Source organism: Hippocampus comes, unplaced genomic scaffold, assembly GCF_001891065.2.
Source record: "Hippocampus comes isolate QL1 unplaced genomic scaffold, H_comes_QL1_v1.1 scaffold143, whole genome shotgun sequence".
Lineage (NCBI taxonomy): Eukaryota > Metazoa > Chordata > Actinopteri > Syngnathiformes > Syngnathidae > Hippocampus > Hippocampus comes.
Window position 1 is genome coordinate 581630 of NW_017805504.1, and position 20511 is coordinate 602140.

Consider the following 20511-nt stretch of genomic DNA (forward strand, 5'->3'; position numbering starts at 1 on the left):
TTTATGCTTCAGGATGTTAACCTGAACGAAATACTTGTTGAAACGTGTGCATAAGTCCTTTTGTTTAGGTGTGACACGAGGTGGGCGATATATATCGTCATCTTCCATTTCCCATGTTTTGCGATTTTATGTCCTGTTTTTATATAATATTTCTCTTATCTGTTTTTATGTTGTATTTCCTCATTGTCTGTACAGTGTCCTTGGGTGGCATGAAAGGCGCTTTTAAATAAAATGAATTATTATTATTATTATTATTGTTGCTTTCACAATTTGCAATTTTATATTAGCGTGGTATTAATACTGTCATGAAAAGAAAAGATGAGGGAGTCCATTGATTGGCTGCAAAGTAGAAGGAAGTGATAAACCCTCATTCTGTGAATCAGCAGGCAAGACTCAGTCACGTGTGGGACCAGCTCACAGAAGACAGCATTGCTTCAAATTTAGACTCTCATCGCAGTGACTATTTAATAACGTAGCCTGGAAATGATTCGCAGTTGGAAATCATTCGGGTGATGTCACTTTGGAATAAAATTGTTAGATGTGCGGAAATGCTCGGCACGAAGAGCAATTCATTGACAAATCTGTTCCATCGCAAACCAAATGGATTATGAGGTCAACTGTGCAAGTGCACAAGCACGCTAAAGAAAAGCTAAGTAAAGCTGCCACGGGGCACTTGTGTTTTTTGCGCCTGTAATGGGCAGCATTTTTGACAGCCTCGTTTTGTTTAGCGGAGATGTCAACGCTGTTGGACAGTCTGCGCTGGTGCGGTTGGATGGATGGCTTGTTGGGCCGAGGATGAGAAGAGTGGAGCATCGGCGCGCAGCACAGATCGGTAATTGGACCTGAGAGTCACTGCTTGGAATTGAAGCGGATTTACATGGGACAGGAGAAGTAAACCAATCTCTTTTTTCATCAATGGAAGCTACAGCTTCTTGTTTACTTTCAAACTTAGCTTGTAGCAGACATGTGCACATTTTGATTGGACACTTTGATTCTCTCCTCTTTCATCAAGAACTGCTTCAAACAACAAAGCGTTTGCAGGAAAAGTAGTTAAGACTGCATGACTCTCCGTGTTTTATGTTACGTGTTGTGTTATATTATTTTGTTAATTTATGTTAACTGTTCTGTAAAGCGCTTTGTTACAGCTGCAGCTGTTGTGAAAGTGCTATATCAATAAACATGTATTGTTGAAATCATTATAAAGTTTTTGGAAAAAATAAGATAAGATAGGATAAGAAAACCTTTATTTGTCTCACATTGGAGAAATTCCCAATTTACAACAGCAAAATTATGAAAGGGAGAAAGTAGAAAACAAAAGGTACATAAATAAATATAAAATATAACATATAAATATAAGCATATTAAAAATGGGTGAGTGTCAATAGCCTGACAGCGGTCGGCAGGAATGAGCGGCGGTACCTCTCCTTGCAGCGCCGGTGTATCAGTCTCTGGCTGAAGGAGCTACCCAGTGCTGTCAGGGTAGCCTGGAGGGGGAAAATATTTCATAATTATATATATTCTTGAATGACTCTTCCAAATGTCAACTATTTCACCACACTGAAGTAACATCACTCATATTAAAAAAAACAAACAATCATTGAATTAATTGTAATTAGCTTTTGCTTACATTTATTCACAAATTTTCATTTCTGATGTGTCCTTTATGTCAGCCACCTTCAAAGTTTTTAATGACATCCTCCTGGTAAATGACACTGGAGACGATGTGTGTCTGGTTTTATTGGATGGAACTGCAGCATTTAATACAGTGGATCACAATATTCTGTTGGCTCCTTTGCAGCACCTGGTGGGCATTGGTGGTAGCGCCCTTGAGTGGTTTCGGTCCTATTCAGCTGACAGAACCTTTTGTGTGAGTCTTGGTTGCTCTGAGGCATGAACTGCTCCACTGTCATGTGGTGTTCCACAGGGCTCAATTCTGGAGCCTCTGCTGTTCGCACTGAATCTGCTACCTTTGCTTTCCATCTTAAGAAAACATGGTATTCCCTTCCACTGCTCTGCGGATGACTGTCAGATCTGTCTCACTGAGCAAAAAAGACGCTTTTTCATTGAGGCCACTTTTATCCTGTCTAGAGGAAATCAAGAACTGGATGGCACTGAATTTCTTGAATTTCAATGAAAAGAAGACAAAAATGATGGTTTCTGGTCCCAGGTGCCCTTGTCGATCCCATTCTGTGGACTTGGGCCCCTGGATCCATATCTTAAGCCAACAGTCTTGAACTTGGGTCCTAAACAGGACAGTTGTTTTAAATTGGACTGGCAAATTGGTGCCGTTATTTAATCCAACTTCTTTCATCTTCGGCAGCTGGCTAAAATAAAGCCTCTCCTTTCTCAAGAGCACTTTGAAACATTAATTCAAGCCATGGTCACATCTCGGCTGGATTACTGCAATGCAATCCTCCATTAAGCGTCTCCAGTTGGTCCAGAATGCTGCTGCTCACCTCTTAAATGGTCTCGTTAGACGGAGTGCATAACACTTACTCTGGCATCCCTCTTCATTTTAGAGTTCTAGTTGGTTTTCAAATAGAGGTTCCGAAAACTAAACGGCGGCTCAGAGGGGATCTAGCCTGTTCCGTTGCTGTCCCGTTACTCTTTGGAATTACCGCCCACTGAACATTCGTCAAGCCCTCTCCCTGTCCATCTTTAAAGCTTGTCTTAAAACTCATTTTTATTCTATTTTTATTCTTTGGCTTTTGACTCGGCAAGAGACTTGATTTTTAGTTTTACTGTTTTTGTGATTTCTACTGTCTTTGTTGTGTATTTATTGTTTCATTGTTTGTTGTATGAATTATTTTTGCTCTATGTAGAGCGTTCTGTATACAGCGCTGGTTGATTTGAAGTGCTCTATACAGTTGAGTTGAGGGTTGAGCGACCTTCCATTCAAAATCATGAGATGTTATGTAAACACATGATGTCCATGTGAGACGTGGAGGAGGGCCCCGACAGTCACCTCTCAGCTGGTGATTGATCAAGAGGCTCCTTGACCTGGTGTAGAATTCTGAATTCACGCCGCAATTAATATCGATCCACGTGGCCCTAGGCTCCGGCGGCAAAGAGCAAAGTGGCTGTTTGAAAGGAAAATGGCCCAATCTGAAGTGCTGTTGGGGTGTTAGCTTGTCAAGTCGTTGCTGCCACTTTTATATGTGCACATTTGCAACCGAGACCGCATTGTCCAGGACTCCCTTTTATTCAACACTCCCGAGCATTACTTTCTCCATTACGAACAGTGCTCCCATGTTGCGAGATTTCCATATTTTTACTTGGAAAGGACATTGAGATAGAATTGTGGGAGAGGGGACGAGGTCGCGTCTGTTGTGGCTCGCCGCGTTCCGCGTCACAACCAGGTGAAAGCCATTTGTCCGTCCAATTGGGTCCTCTCATTGACCCGTATTGTGTTCAAATTCGAACCACTTTTCAATCATCATTTAAAATTTTGTTGCCAGATTTTCTGCAGATATTTTGTGTTTTTCTTAAATGTAGTTATCATCACTGTTGTCCGATTTTTGGTATAATGCAAAATTCCTAAAAGTTCTTCATCAAACTTTTGTCCAATTCTTTTTATTTAATTTAATTTTTTGCAGTAGGGACAAAACTTGGTGGTTCATGTCAGATTTTTCAGATAATTCTTTACAATCTTAACATAACTGCTCTCTGTTTTTATTTTATTTTTCTGAATAAAACAGAACAATTTAAGTAGGCCCTCATGTCCAATATTTTTGTGAGATTAAAATAAAATCTTTATCTGACTCACTTTTAAGTAAAATTTAAGCCATTTTAGTGGCCCCCCCCCATCATCCAGTACTTTGTAAAATTCTTTAATTCCTACAATTTGCTCATTAATGTAACTTTTTTTCGTTGAAAAGATTTAGTGGGACGTCTCGTAGATGATTACATACAATTACTGTAAATTCTCAGTCTAACTGTTCTTTTTTTTTGTACAAAGAAAAAAATGCACTAGGTTGTTCCCAGATGCAGTGTGTCATCGCTCTTTAAAAATCTTCCAATTGAACCTATTTTACTGGGCCCTCTCATTTTCCAATATTTCATAAAATTCCAATTGATACATCTATTCATCCCTCCCGCGTGTGTTTTACAATATTTCTTAAAACTGCCAAAATGATCTCCATATGAAATGAGCTTCTGCCCTCAGTTGGAGTTGCGTGCATTCACGTGGGCCAACCTCAATGCTTCCATCTCGTTGCCTCCAGCACAGTAGAGAATCACCGCGGGAGGCGGCGCTCACATCTTGCCCCCTGCCACTGCTCAGTTGGAATGCATGCCCACCCTCCCCGAATGCACTTCATTCCGACATTCGTGCCAGTGATTGTTTGCTGCCTTCTTTATTCGTGTCATCAAATTATGGGAACTTTTTTTTTTTTTACAATCCTCAAAAATTCTTTAAAATTCAGGAACTAAAGTTGAAATATTGTTTATATGTAAAGCAATACAAATATCATTTTTTGTGGTGACATTTTACAATTCTAGTGGTCCCTCGTCGATTTTTGGGGGGGTAAAATTCTTAGTATTTTTTCGTAATTCTTAGCAATGAGTCAAATTGTATAAAATTGCAGGTTCGGCGACGGTTACACGGTGACGGTTCGCGTGGGCGGCCACCCTCCGCTCCTGAAGCCAGTGGAGGACTTTGTGGATCAGACGTTCCCCGGGAGCGTCCTGAAGGAGAAGCATCACAACACCCTGCAATACCAGCTGCCGGCTGGCCAGGGGGCGCTGGCGCACATCTTCCGACAATTCACCGACCAGCGAGGCACACTCTGTGTGGACGACTACTCCGTGTCGCAAACCACCCTAGACCAGGTACAGCCTCTGAAACGACCAACATGGTACAATCAGTAGTGTTGCTAAGCAACGGAGGGGAATTTTCACTATTTTGTGTCGTTATCATGAAGTTTACGTTATTAAGGTGTTCGTTGTCAGCAAAATCGGCAAATAGAAAATGACGTGAAATCGGGACTTTGAAATGTGAACGGTTTAGCGGTGAAAACGTAAACGGGGTTTGCTGAAAAGAGGCTGTACCAATTATTAAATAAATTACTTAGATGTGGAATGTCTATAATAAAAATTAAGACTGAAAACGCCATCCTGGCTTTCTCCTCTCCTGACCAATGAGGACCCCGTGCTGAGTTCACTTATCCGCCCGCGCCATCCACCCTGCAGGCACCGAATCGATCCGAAGCCACGGGCGACATTTGTTTTAGCCGAGCCAGAATGCGGCGGCAATGAGGCACTCAGTGGCGAGTGTGCCCGCCCCTTGGAGGCTGCTATTAGCTCAGAAGCAGATTCCGATTGGCAGCTGCCAAGCCAAAATGACCACTGAGGGGTCACCAGAGGTCATCGGTCCCATCTGTAGGCTCTTGGAGAAGTGTGTTCAAACCAACAGCCTTTTCCATTACAGCAGCAAAATTAAGAAAGGGAGAAAGTAGAAGCCAAAAAGTATATCAATAAATAAAAAATATAAAATATAAATATAACCCTTTTAAAAATGGGTGAGTGGGACTGAGGTCAGGTTTTCAGGACCGTCTATTCAATAGCCTGACAACAGTCGGCAGGAACGAGCGGCGATACCTCTCTTTCTTGCAGCGCCGGTGTATCAGTCTATGGCTGAAGGAGCTACCCAGTGCTGTCAGGGTAGCCTGGAGGGGGAAAATATTTCATAATTATATATATTCTTGAATGACTCTTCCAAATGTCAACTATTTCACCACACTGAAGTAACATCACTCATATTAAAAAAAACAAACAATCATTGAATTAATTGTAATTAGCTTTTGCTTACATTTATTAACAAATTTTCATTTCTGATGTGTCCTTTATGTCAGCCATCTTCAAAGTTTTTAATGACATCCTCCTGGAAAATGACACTGGAGATGATGTGTGTCTGGTTTTATTGGATCGAACTGCAGCATTTAATACAGTGGATCACAGTGTTCTGTTGGCTCCTTTGCAGGTAGCTTCCTTGAGTGGTTTCGGTCCTATTTAGGTGTTCCACAGGGCTCAATTCTGGAGCCTCTGCTGTTCTCACTGAACCTGCTCCCTTTACTTTCCATCTTAAGAAAACATGATATTCCCTTCCACTGCTCTGCGGATGACTGTCAGATGGAACTGCAGCATTTAATACAGTGGATCACAATATTCTGTTGGCTCCTTTGCAGCACCTGGTGGGCATTGGTGGTAGCGCCCTTGAGTGGTTTCGGTCCTATTCAGCTGACAGAACCTTTTGTGTGAGTCTTGGTTGCTCTGAGGCATGAACTGCTCCACTGTCATGTGGTGTTCCACAGGGCTCAATTCTGGAGCCTCTGCTGTTCGCACTGAATCTGCTACCTTTGCTTTCCATCTTAAGAAAACATGGTATTCCCTTCCACTGCTCTGCGGATGACTGTCAGATCTGTCTCACTGAGCAAAAAAGACGCTTTTTCATTGAGGCCACTTTTATCCTGTCTAGAGGAAATCAAGACCTGGATGGCACTGAATTTCTTGAATTTCAATGAAAAGAAGACAGAAGTGATGGTCTCTGGTCGCAGTTGCCCTTGTCGATCCCATTCTGCGGACTTGGGCCCCCTGGATCCATATCTTAAGCCAGCAGTCTTGAACTTGGGTCCTAAACAGGACAGTTGTTTTAAATTGGACTGGCAAATTGGTGCCGTTATTTAATCCAACTTCTTTCATCTTCGGCAGCTGGCTAAAATAAAGCCTCTCCTTTCTCAAGAGCACTTTGAAACATTAATTCATGCCTTTGTCACATCTTGGCTGATTACTGTAATGCATTTTACTTTGGAGTAGGACAATCCTCCATGAAGCGTCTCTAGTTGGTCCAGAATGCTCCTGCTCGCCTCTTGACTGCGGTCCTATTCAGCTGACAGAACCTTTTGTGTGAGTCTTGGTTGCTCTGAGGCATGAACTGCTCCACTGTCATGTGGTGTTCCACAGGGCTCAATTCTGGAGCCTCTGCTGTTCGCACTGAATCTGCTACCTTTGCTTTCCATCTTAAGAAAACATGGTATTCCCTTCCACTGCTCTGCGGATGACTGTCAGATCTGTGTCTCGCTGAGCAAAAAATACACTTTTTCATCGAGGCCACTTTTATCCTGTCTAGAGGAAATCAAGAACTGGATGGCACTGAATTTCTTGAATTTCAATGAAAAGAAGACAAAAATGATGGTTTCTGGTCCCAGGTGCCCTTGTCGATCCCATTCTGTGGACTTGGGCCCCTGGATCCATATCTTAAGCCAACAGTCTTGAACTTGGGTCCTAAACAGGACAGTTGTTTTAAATTGGACTGGCAAATTGGTGCCGTTATTAAATCCAACTTCTTTCATCTTCGGCAGCTGGCTAAAATAAAGCCTCTCCTTTCTCAAGAGCACTTTGAAACATTAATTCATGCCTTTGTCACATCTTGGCTGATTACTGTAATGCATTTTACTTTGGAGTAGGACAATCCTCCATGAAGCGTCTCTAGTTGGTCCAGAATGCTCCTGCTCGCCTCTTGACTGTTACTCATAAGAGGGAGCATATAACTCCTACTCTGCCGTAATCATCACTTGCTCCCTATACTGGACCAGCCACTATTAGCACTGAATCTGCTACCTTTGCTTTCCATCTTAAGAAAACATGGTATTCCCTTCCACTGCTCTGCGGATGACTGTCAGATCTGTGTCTCGCTGAGCAAAAAATACACTTTTTCATCGAGGCCACTTTTATCCTGTCTAGAGGAAATACAGAGAGGCCACTTTTATCCTGTCTAGAGGAAATCAAGACCTGGATGGCACTGAATTTCTTGAATTTCAATGAAAAGAAGACAGAAGTGATGGTCTCTGGTCGCAGTTGCCCTTGTCGATCCCATTCTGCGGACTTGGGCCCCCTGGATCCATATCTTAAGCCAGCAGTCTTGAACTTGGGTCCTAAACAGGACAGTTGTTTTAAATTGGACTGGCAAATTGGTGCCGTTATTAAATCCAACTTCTTTCATCTTCGGCAGCTGGCTAAAATAAAGCCTCTCCTTTCTCAAGAGCACTTTGAAACATTAATTAATGCCTTTGTCACATCTTGGCTGATTACTGTAATGCATTTTATTTTGGAGTAGGACAATCCTCCATGAAGCGTCTCCAGTTGGTCCAGAATGCTGCTCCTCGCCTCTTGACTGTTACTCGTAAGAGGGGAGCATATAACTCCTACTCTGCCGTCCCATCACTTGCTCCCTATACTGGACCAGCCACTATTAGTTTTTGTGATTTCTACTGTCTTTGTTGTGTATTTATTGTTTCATTGTTTGTTGTATGAATTATTTTTGCTCTATGTAGAGCGTTCTGTATACAGCGCTGGTTGATTTGAAGTGCTCTATACAGTTGAGTTGAGGGTTGAGCGACCTTCCATTCAAAATCATGAGATGTTATGTAAACACATGATGTCCATGTGAGACGTGGAGGAGGGCCCCGACAGTCACCTCTCAGCTGGTGATTGATCAAGAGGCTCCTTGACCTGGTGTAGAATTCTGAATTCACGCCGCAATTAATATCGATCCACGTGGCCCTAGGCTCCGGCGGCAAAGAGCAAAGTGGCTGTTTGAAAGGAAAATGGCCCAATCTGAAGTGCTGTTGGGGTGTTAGCTTGTCAAGTCGTTGCTGCCACTTTTATATGTGCACACATTTGCAACCGAGACCGCATTGTCCAGGACTCCCTTTTATTCAACACTCCCGAGCATTACTTTCTCCATTACGAACAGTGCTCCCATGTTGCGAGATTTCCATATTTTTACTTGGAAAGGACATTGAGATAGAATTGTGGGAGAGACTTCTATTTCCTTTTTTTTGTCTTGTAAAAATACTTTGATTTTGAAATATGAGCGACATTTCAAGTCAGCATGGCTTTACTTGTTTGTTGTGTTGGTCCTATCATAATTTTCTGGATTACTAACAGTGCTCGCACGTTGTGAGATTTCAATTTTTTTTACTTGTGGAACACATGGAGATTGAATCGTGGGTGGAATTTCAAGTCACTTGGACTTTATTTTTTCGTGAATATGTTTGGCCAATTATAACTTTCTTTAAAAAGAGCAATCAATCCCATGTGGTGAAAATGCCTTTTTTTCCTGTGGAGGACTTTGATATGGCATTGTGTGAGAAATTTCAAGTTAGTATGAGTCTTTGGGGTGTTTGATCAATCAAAAGAATTTGAAGTTTTAATAACCGCACTCTTGCCTGGTGAAATGCCACATTGCTGTCTTGTAGAGGACTTTGATATGGAATAGTGTGAGAAATTTCAAGACAGTGTGGCTTTTCTGTTGAGGTGCTTGGCCTATTATTATTTAAGGGGGTGATCACAGCGACTGGATGTGGCAAACTGCCATGTTTCTTTTTTTTAAGAGGACATTGAAAAGAACAGTGAGAAATTTCAAGTAATTTTTGGTAAACTGAATTACTAGGAGAACATTGAAAACAAATGTTAAGCGCTTTGCTACAGCTGTTGTGAAAGCCCTACATAAATCAGCATGTATTGTATTGTATAAATCAAATGAGAAATTTCAAGTCAGCATGACCGTTCTCGCTCTAGGTGGGGCCTATTGTTACTTTCTTGATTGATAATGGTGCTCATGTGTGACGAAATTCCATATTTCTTTTCGTGGGGTTGTAGAGGACTTTGGTTATGGAGTAGTTCGAGAATTTTCAAGTCAGCATGACTTTTTTGGTGAGACATTTTGCTTATCCGAACTTTCTGGATTAATAGCAGCGAATCCCATGTGGTGGAAATTTATTTTTACACCACCTACATGCATCAAGACAAAAGGCTCAAACCCAGACGTACGCATCCTTTCATACTCCTCTCCTTTTTTTCTGTTTTCTTCCGCAGGTCTTTGTGAATTTTGCGAGCCGGCAGCATGGTGAGGACGACTCTCAGAGCTACGATAACTCGGTGGACACCTCCGACGAGCTCCAGATGCAGTCGGCCGAGACCTCCCCGGGGTCCTACAAGGTCTAGCGCCCCATAAATCAAAAAAAAAGACTTGCACATTGCACTGAACTGTGGATCAACCATGTCATTATTTATGTTTACATATAAATCTGTACTGCATTTTATTGTCCATCTTGAATCTGCTTCCTGACTATCGCTTGATTAAACTTGTATTTGCAAAAAAACAAAAAAAATGCTGTTGGCTAGTGTAATAAAGGATGCCAGCAAATCAGGGGACTGTACTATACACAAATACAAAGAAAAACATGTTTTTTCAGAGGTGGTTTTTCGGGGTGTTTTATACTGGGGTTATTCACTGGAAATTACGGTATTTGCTCATTCTAGTGTCACTACAGCGTGTTTGTCCGCCAGTTAAAATGTTACGATTACGGATTGGATGACTGATTCCAAGAGGTATAAAAGATGCTGCGATCCGTGCCGCGCATAACGACTGACAAGACCATCCACTGCTTGAGCGCACGGTGACTTGAGAAGCCGGTGGTCTTATTGACGACCATCTCGGGAATGAGGACTAGAGAGTGTTAAGAGAGAATTAAAATTCTGAAAAGTGCTCCCCGGCTGAAGCCGTTAAGCCCACCGCTGATCGATTGGCGTCTGGATGCAACAAAGCAGGTGATGCATACATTTTGTGTGAGCTCAATTAAGAGAGCGCATTATTTGGAGGTATTCAGCAGGCTGCTGAAATTTTGAAGGTCGGCTTTTTTTTTTTCGGTGCCGTTTGTGTCCTGAAGCAGGTTGCACCTGATTCAGCAAAGGGTAGTAAACATCTTTTTTTTTTATTGTTGTTCTTATCTGCAGGATGATGCTGATGCTCAATTCCAGCTTTAAACAGCGCTCCTTCTTTGTATTTTGCTCATGCTTAAGATCAAAGGACATTTTACTATATTTAAAGCAGAGGTTTTGGGTCTAAGGGGAGACTTTTCGTCATTATGCTAAAATCACAATGTGGCAATCATTTTTTTCTTAATACAAGTTTTTTTAATGACAATAGCATCTGTGTTTTCAAGAAAAAAAGTCATCTTTACAAGAACAAAGACGTACCGTATTTTACACACCGAAAAGCATTCAATTTTCTCAAAGCCGACAGTACGCCTTACGATCCGATGCGCCTTATATATGGATCAATATTCTGATTTCTTGGACGTAGTATTTTAAAGGTTCTGTCGAGTGCTTTGGTACAGCTGTAGCAGTTATGAAAGCTCGATATAAATAAAGCTGTATTGTATTGTATTCCCTTTAGCGTAGCTCCATCTAGTGGATGCGTAACGCAACCGCAGCCACTATCGTAGCTTCTATTCTATGCACCTTATAATGCGGTGCGCCCGACATATGAAAACAGTTTTAAAATAGCCCATTCGTTGAAGGTGCGCCTTATACTCCAAAGCGCCTTATAGTGCGGAAACTACGGTACTTTGGATGCAAATTTCATGACAATATAGTTGTCTATTTCCTAAATACAGTCAAAATATTATTATAGTGAAGTCAAAGTTTAATGAGGGGTAATAAAATTTCCTTCTCATAACAGAGTAAAGCTCCCACATTTTCGCTGTTGATTCATCAATTCGATGGAATACCGTAGATTTTTGCTCAGGCCAAAGCCATGTCTCTCGAATCTGATCTGGCTTTGTTGTTATCTGGTGACATCTTGGTACCAAAAATCTTGGTTGAAGTGAGGGGAGGACCTTTACTTAGTGCTGCTTTTGCTTTGCTGTCACACTTTGTTGTGTGGATGTCACGTTCTACCGCTTTTCCATCCCCCCGTGAACAAAAAGGGTTCACTGCATTCCACTTTTTATTCAGGAAAAGATGCCTTTGTTGCAAAAAGTGTGTGCCGCAATAGTGGGTACTGTAAAAATCTCTTTACACAGACTTTTCAATATCATTTGAAGACAAATTAGTTTTTCCTGTTAGTTTTGGGTTATTTCTGCCTGAAACAAAAACAAAACAAATATGAGTAATGGGCAGTCAAAGAGCGAGTCCATTTTTGGGACACCGTGTTGTCTTTATTTACAGTTCACGTGGAGCTCTTAACAATGACAGACGAACGCATCTGCTCCAGCCCCTGCAACCAGCCTGCTGGCTCATAAAAAGCCTGTCCAAATGAATAATGGGGTGCCCTCACAGGCTGTGCCAGAGCAGGTAAGTGAAGGCGCAGCACAGCTGCCAGGTGCGCCACCAGGTAGTGAAGGAACCAAAACGCTGTAAACGCCGGGAGTGGAGAACCAAACCTGATTGGAAAGACAAATTGGTAGCGGTGTGTATGACTTTGCTGACAAGTATACCGTCTAATGACACAAACAGTAACTGAAATTGAATTGAGTGTACAGGTATCACATGACACAACCGATATTTGAATGACCTGTAATTCGAACGCCCACTAATTGCGTGAACTGTGCCTGAAAATCTGGCCAATGATGATATGGGCATTTTCCGAACCAAAAAGCTCCAGTGTATGAGGTTCTGTCCTTGGGTGACAATCCCTCGTAGTTCATGGTTAACACTGAGCAAATCTATCCACATGAGAGCCCTCAGAGATTAGATCCATCCTGGCAAAGGCCTGCCCCTAACCCTCCTGTGCAGCTCACGAGTCGGGCCCAGCACAGACTTCTGGATGCACCCACCACTCCACCCCACAACTCTCCGCTTGTCCAATTGAATCTGATGTCTGTGCTCAGATGAGAGAGACAGTGATCTTAAATGCAGGATTTTCACTTCATGCCGGAAAATCCCGAAACAGTTGGAGTGACATTTTTGCTCTTGTGCGCCCCAGGGAGTTCCGAATTATTTTAGTTACTGTAACTCCATCAGCCAGCGCAATGTCAAATATTATTTTAAAGACAAAAAAAGAATGTGCTTTAAAACTAGCAAGTAGGAGTTAGGGGTTAGGTTAGGTTATGTTTAGGGGTTCTTGGGTAGGGTTCGATTTAGGGGTTAAGTTTAGGACCTTAGGGCTAGATGTTAGCATTTGGTTAGGGGTTAAGATTGGGTTTGTGTTTGAAATTAGAATTAGAGTTATGGGTGAGAGTTACGGCTACGAGGGATAAGGGTTTATGCAATGATGACATTTCTCAGCTCGAAAGCAGATGCAAAAAGTCTGTTGCATTGCACCCCACCAACGGCAGGGCAACCAGTGAGATCGAAAGGGACGTGACCTCTTTATCTGTGCAATCTGCTACTAGGGAAGACTCGGCTATGCGCCATATTACCATGCCAAATAATGAGGGTCACTCATGGGACGGGTATCGCTGTGATGCACAGGTGGCGGGTGCCCTGAGTGACCGGTCCACCTTCAGTAAGATGGAGTTGCAGGACCACACAGTCAGGGGGGCAGTGTGTGTGTGTGTGTGTGTGTGTGTGTGTGTGTGTGTGTGTGTGTGTGTGTGTGTGTGTGTGTGTCAGGTGGGGTGGTGGGGCTTTGTTTTTATATCCACTACCATTGACAAGGTCAGTGTCTTAATTCGGCGCAATTATGGTTCAAGGTTAGGGCTAGCCATGTAGCCAGCTAGCAAGCGTAAAGGTGCGAAAGCGTGTTGACCTCGAAGCCTTCAAAAATAGTTACGCTAACACGTAGCCTCCGAGCAGCACAGTGCAAATAAGGGTGGTAACGTGTGACACAACCAGGAAAATGCCAAAACCTTCAAAAAGGATTAAAAAATAATAACAGTAACATGCAATTATCACAACTCAAGGTTAGGGACCAAAATTTTATTTATTTTTTTTTAAGCTTTTAAGGTACATCAAAACTTGTGTGACAATGTTAAGTGGCTTCATATTAGCCTGAACCTTTATTATTATTTTTTTGGAAGGTTTTAAGGAACAGGCAAGGACAAGAGCAAGCCACTGTGGTGCCCGCCTCTCAACATGGCGTCCAAGGGCCACATGACTGACATTTCCAAAGACTTCTGGAACCACAGCTGGAGGCTAAGAGCTGCCGGAAATCCAGCCGCGTTGCCAGAATCCCACCTCGGAACCCCATGCTGCAGAACCGCATCAGTGTACGCGAGCATGTGGAGGGGATGGATCATCTGTTGCTGGGCTGCCCTCCAGTGGCTCCTTTTGCATCATCATGGTGAGGATTCAGGCCACGCAGTATGATTGGGCATGATTTAAGATGCTCATAAAAAGCTCATTTATTTACCTTTTTATGTTTAATGACAGCTGGCAGCCGGTCAGTGCACTTAAGGTTAATAGCAAGCGTCTTTATTGCTAAAATCTGCTACTGTCATTCTCTTATTGACCAAAACAAAGTCAACACTGGATTGATATATAATGTCATTGAAAGGGACAGTCCAACATAATATTAGCATATAACAATAATAGCATTGACGCTAGCACTAATTCAACGCAAGAGGTGTCCTGGTTTGTCAAGTTGAAGGTACCAAAGCAGGACTTCCTAAATTGTTTTCGGACTGGCATCAATGGCAACATTATGCCCAACTTTTTATCCATTCGTATTGGTAGACTAACCAGGAGACACCTTAAATCAGCTGTCAAATGTACTGCCTGCCCGCCAGAACTGGCCTGTCATTGGGTCCAAACGTTGGCCTCCCCCAATGCTTAACTTCGGTTAAACGCGATCGTTTTACCAGCCACATCTCTTAAAATGTAGGTGCGGAGTTGCAAGTGTCATTATGGATTGTAAGAATGGGTGTGGAATAAAATGATGCTCATGGGATGTTTTGCGGAAAATGGCAGGGCAGTTTCATTGAGGCAACATTAAAACCACGAGTGAGCGGACTTGATGCCGCGCTGCGGCCTGCGCATAACTATAATATTTTATAAACAAGACATCAAAGGCGCTTTTATCACGATGCAAGGGCTCAACGATAGGGAGACAAACAGGAGGAAGGTCTATATTTTGCAAGCAGCTCTGCAGTTTGAATTTCCTTTTACAGTGATTTTTGACTGAATTGTTGAAACGACTTTAAGACAGATGAAAAGATCGAAAGAACTGCTGTCATTGCAATTATTATTGTTATTGTTATTATTATTATTATTATTATTATTATTATTATTATTATTATTATTATTATTATTACTACTGGGTGACACGGTGGGCGACTGGTTCACACGTCAGCCTCATAGTGCAGAAGTACAGGGTTCGATTCCGGCTCCGGCCTTCCAGTGTGGGGTTTGCATGTTCTCCCCGTGCCTCTGTGGGTTTTCTCTGGGTACTCTGGTTTCCTCCCACATTCCAAAAATATGCATGACAGGTTAATGGAACACCCTCAATTGTCCCTTAGTGTGATTGTGAGAATGGTTGTTCGTCTATGTGTGCCCCGGCAACACGTTCATTCGATAATTATTATTATAATACTTATTGTTACTTATTATTTATGCTTTTCGTGTGACTCGATCGTAAAATTCTATTCTTGGTAAAGTGGCAAACTACAACCCTTAGGGGGCAGCAAATAATCTTGCTGAAGATAAGCCAACACCAACTACAGCAGAAGAAACTCCCCATTTGTTGATTACGTCACCGGAAGTGACACTCGAGCTTCCGTGTAAGCGGTGTTTGCAAACTGAGCGTGTTTGATATTTTTGTTGTATTTCCACCTAAAATGCTCAAAAAGAAGTCAAGTGGCAGCGGAAAGAAAAGGAAAAACCCTCCGTCCGAGGAGCGGCATCGAAGCACTAAGCGTAGAAGCGCCGAAAGCAACGTTGTGGTGAGACGTTGTACATATTTGGCGTCAATGTATTCGCGGTGCATTTAGGGGCAATCTGTACATTATTATACCAGCGGTGAATTCCATACATATTCTTGTTGGAATATGAAGACGTCGGACGGTTGCGTTTGACAAGGTTGGCGTCGCTTGCAGGACGAGCTTGCCGACCCGGAATTGGACAGGGTCGGCAGTGACATCGAGGAAGGGGGTCTCGACCTCGGGGTGCCGTTCAAGCCCATCACCGCATACGTCAGCGACAAGAGGGAAATGCTGGAGCAGTGCTTCGGCGTGCTGGGCGAAAAGAAGCTCCGCAGGATGCTGCCCGAGCAATTCAAGGTAAACGAGCACACACAGTGCAATCAAGAGCTGGAAAAAACATGCGGGCTTTGCCCCTTGAATGCCACAGCGTTGCCATTTCTTGAATACGAAGCAGTTTTATTCAATGTCCATCAATGACATCGGTTTTTTTCCCATCTTTGAAATGGATGTACGTGTAAATGGTGACAAAAACATTGAATAATATGTTGTTTCAAAAGGAGCTTTTACTCCTTAACTAAATATTAATTGAGCAAATTTTAAACCAACCATATTTTTCTTTGACATTTATTTTCAAAAACTTCTATATCCCACCATTGTCCCCCAGGATTGTGGCTTGGAGGAGATCCGAAAAATGTGCTGGGAGCAACTGGAACCAATCTCAGAGAGAAACATCATGCAGATCTTGTCTGGTAGCATGAACACGTCAAGTGTCTTGTCATGGTGTACCTTACGATCCGAATGTTTGTTGTCTTGTAGGGAAGGAAGTGACTAAAGACGAAGACACAAGCCAACGTCCACAACAGGCCTTGGAGAAACAGTGAGTTCCTCAGATATTTGCCAAAAGTGTGTCATAATCATTGACTTTATTTCTCATTATTCGCTTTGACATCCTGAAAAGGGCACTAAATTGTGCGTCCTGGTGAAAATTGATGCATTTTTAGACTGCCATCAGCTGTTTATTAATATGATTATTCTCTTCATTAATAATTTTTTGAGAAAAAAACGCTTTTGAGATTTATTTTAGTTGTGCTATTCTGGCAACTAATTCTCTTTTTACGGGAGAACTTTAATGTGTCCTATTTTCTACCAATAATTATTATTTCGTCCCGCAATTTAATAATTTTATTTTTATTTTTTTTTTGTTTTGGGCTCCTTTATTTTTATTGCTCCTATTCATATCATAATTGCAGAAAGCAAATAGTCTCTTGGAGGTTTTAAGGGTTGCTCGTTATTATAAGCATTGTTGTTATTTTTTATTTTTATTTTTATTATTATTATTATTCTGGCAACTAAGTGGTCTTTTGGCATCCATCTGTTGAAGGAAAGACAACAGCGTGGATTCCACAACATCCATCAAAGGGCCGGAAAATACGAACAAACCCCAGCAAGGTAAGCTAGCTACGAAATAAAAAGAATATGAGCATTGACCTTCAAAATCCTCGATATTATAACTATAATACCTTTTATACAATTCAAACTGGCCACTTTGGGATAAATTTAAATCTGTAAAGCAGCACAAACGGCCCGCGAGACCATCCATCCATCAATCGGCGGTGCGTTTGTTTTTGTTTTTTACTTTTTATTTGATCTGAGACTCAATTTTCACTGGCAAAGAAGAAGCATCCTGATCCAGGAGAACAAGTCCGCAAGATGAATTTACGTGCGCGTCCTTACTTACCGTGCTACCCAAGTTAAGGTATCGTGATTTGATGTGCTTTTTTGTGGTTGAGGATGCTGAATGTTTTTAAATGGAATGACATGTTTTTGATGTTTTGTTGTTTGTCAGATTACATTTTCATGCCCATGTAACAACTAAGAATGTTCTGACTTGAACCCTGTTGAGATTGTAACTTTAAAACAATGTCGTTTGTCAAATGCCCAGGATGAATCATTTCAAGCTTCTTCCACCATCAATTTGACCTTGAACATGCACAACTCAATCGAAAGTTGTCGTTAGTCTTTTCGATAATAATAATGTGCTTCCACAAATGTGCCCACTTACGTATTACTAGTATGTCGCTGCTAGGCTTTTGCTTGCTAGGCTTTTGCTAGAAAGCAAAAGCCTACTAGAACAACTTGAACTTTATTTGGCCTTCATCAGACGCTCTTTAAGTGGCAGCAGCCGTGTGCCGACTCAGTGCAAGTTTGAACGTGTGCCGGTCTAGAGAGGGTGTGCACACTTGTGCAACCCCATCATATCTGCTGTTTATTCTTTTTCATTTTTTTTCTCCTTGATTTGAGTTGTAAAGTTTCTAAGTAATGGTGGAAAAGGTTCGGAAATGATTCACAAAAATCTGGAATTTGAACAGGGCATGTGTAAACGTTTTATATCATTGTGTGATCGCGGCCTTGTCCAGTTAAATATTTTTACATTGTTTTCATTTCGGGGGCTCCAGCACCGGGATGTTGCCGCCGTGCCGTGTCAGCCGTCACTTCAGCAGCTGGAGCTTCTGGAGCTGGAGATGAGGGCCCGCGCCATCAAGGCCCTCATGAAGGCCAGTCACAGGAAAGGGCCGTAGAGACGTCAAATGTCACAACCGTCATTTGAATTAGTGTTGTCTTGAATGCCAACCTCAAAACGAAGCCAGTGTGAAGTGTGTTTTCCTGTATGTGCACTAGGTGGCAGTGTTACTCCACCATCCAGTCATGCTTGGATATTGACTTGAAGGTGCTCTCTATTTTAAGTGTTGCCTCCCAACTATGTTTTTTAGGACACATTTCTAAATGGTTTATGGAACCAGTAAGGTTATTATATTACGATAATGACTACCATTATTGCAGTTTTCTTGTATTATTGTAACAATCCAAGTTGCTTTAATACCATTTTTTTAATCAATTACATATCCATGTTAATGAATGTGTATATATTTTTTGCATTATTATTTTAACAGCACAAGTTACAGTAATAAATGCTTCAAAACCTATCAGTACTTGTGTAGTATTTAAACAGTACAAGTTACATTCATACTTTAGTAACATCACTAATAATACTGAAGGTGATTTATTCGAGAATAGAATTACAATACGTACTGCAACTAACAATTTATTCAGTAATTGTTTAATCAGACAATAATTCTCAGATTAATCAATTAGTCAAGGAAAAACAAAAAAGTGTCCATCTATCTATCCATTATCCGAACCGCTTATCGTCACACATCCCTTTATTTGAAAAAAGAAAAAAAAATATTACTTCAACATTGCAGTGTGGAAAATGTACAAACATAAAATGATTATGATTCAGTTATTCGTTTGTTCCGTAGCAACCATCAGAAAATTGCAAAAAAAAAGTTGATTTATATAGATTGAACTTGCGTGATGTATACTGTAGATTATAACGCCATTGTCATATTTTACGCTTTATAATGCGCTGCACATTTTCAAGGGGAGACGGGTCTGGACTGCAGGCAGGCCAGTCTCGTACCGGTGCTCTTTTTCTCTGAAGCCACACTGTTGTCGCACACACACACACACACACACATATATATATATAACCCTCAAGCTTCCTGGCCTCTGGTAGAGGACCCGAGCTGAATGAGGGATGGACACCACCCGAGGGGTGAGACGAGGATTTTTTTTTATACACAGGTATATATAAAATGTATGTGTGTGTGTGTTTAATGTACTATGTATTACAGGTTTCAAATGTGTCTCTTGTCTTTAAATTTCCTGTGCGTTATTTTTCCACAACATGAAACTGAATGTACGTAATGACTGTGTCTGACAGGCAATAAATAACTCAGTGACTCAGTGGCCACATTTCATTTTGTGACGGGTGGTGTTTTTCTTATCGAAGTCCAAGACCACTTGCTCGCTGCTTTAATTAAATCCTGCAACAGTGGCCAAGTAAAGCAAGTGTAAGTTCATTTCTTGAAGAATGAGCTTCCCCCTCTACCCCCCCACCTCCCCCACTCAACACTGCCACCTCTCAACTTGTGCACTAAAATGGCAGGCGCATTAACACAATCAAACAAGCATTAAAATTCCACCGAGCATCTGAGACACCATTGAAGAAAAATGCTTTTGAATGATATCAAGAGACGACAGGCGAGATGGATGCGCTCGTGATCAAATCAAACATCGCGTATTACATCAAAGCCCACACTCTTCGCGTGCGGCAACATGACCGACAAAGCCCGCGTTGTGAAGCAAAACCTTCAATTCCCTTTACAGAGTCTGTAAGATTAAATTTTAATCGTCGGGTTTAGACTGTGGATCGACGCAACTTCGGTTGTGGTAAGAGGTTTGGTGGTATGATTTAGGTGATTTCGATTCAGAGCTAGCTAGGAGTAGGGGTGTGCGCTAGAGTTAGTGTTGGGTTAATAGTTATGGGTTATGCTAAGAGTTCGGATTAGTGTTCATGTGTGTTTGGGTATATTGGTCCCAATTCCAAATTGTACAACCTTAAAGGCATATCATCACTGATGTTTGAAGTTTCCAACATGACTTTTGGGGGTTGGTAAAATGTCTCCCCCAGTTATGTAGCCACGTAAGGAACAGGTTTCACCGGGACAAATCGGTGCCTGCCTCTCGGGTGAAGAGTTAAGTTTGCTTCACGACTCACGTCCGGCAAAAACTCCCCATCACAAACAAGCGTTCGGTGCGATGATGATGAGCCGAAATGTCAGCGTCAAATTCATTAGCCCAGCGAGTGGTGTTAATGTGGAAACAAACTATTTGTCGGGAGCTAAAGACTTTGCCGCACTGACAACAATTTCTGCGGATTTAAACGAGGTGAGCCGAAGTGACTCGCGCATTAATCAATCCAGCAAATTTGCCGCAAGACTTAAAATTTGAGTCCCCAACCCCC

At 41.9% G+C, this 20511-nt stretch overlaps 2 protein-coding genes across 5 annotated transcripts in view; both read left to right on the forward strand.

The window, feature by feature from the left end:
• LOC109520361 (ATP-binding cassette sub-family A member 1) overlaps positions 1-10205 on the forward strand; it is a 70362-nt gene extending 60157 nt beyond the window's left edge. For all 3 annotated transcript variants that reach the window (XM_019877518.1, XM_019877517.1, XM_019877519.1), the window contains 2 exons: positions 4587-4830; positions 9877-10205. In XM_019877518.1, the coding sequence (XP_019733077.1) occupies positions 4587-4830; positions 9877-10005 (373 nt within the window). In that variant the 3' untranslated portion in view covers positions 10006-10205. The remainder of the gene's footprint in view (positions 1-4586; positions 4831-9876) is intronic.
• A 5258-nt stretch (positions 10206-15463) lies between these two features.
• Positions 15464-20511, forward strand: part of LOC109520356 (caspase activity and apoptosis inhibitor 1-like) — a 12142-nt gene continuing 7094 nt past the window's right edge. The window contains exons 1-6 of one of the 2 annotated variants that reach the window (XM_019877502.1): positions 15464-15665; positions 15819-16001; positions 16309-16393; positions 16461-16521; positions 17026-17093; positions 17319-18065. In XM_019877502.1, the coding sequence (XP_019733061.1) occupies positions 15561-15665; positions 15819-16001; positions 16309-16393; positions 16461-16521; positions 17026-17093; positions 17319-17332 (516 nt within the window). In that variant the 5' untranslated portion in view covers positions 15464-15560 and the 3' untranslated portion in view covers positions 17333-18065. Of the gene's footprint in view, positions 15666-15818; positions 16002-16308; positions 16394-16460; positions 16522-17025; positions 17094-17318; positions 18066-20511 lie in introns of those variants that run through there. The other variant, XM_019877503.1, reaches the window with a different exon arrangement.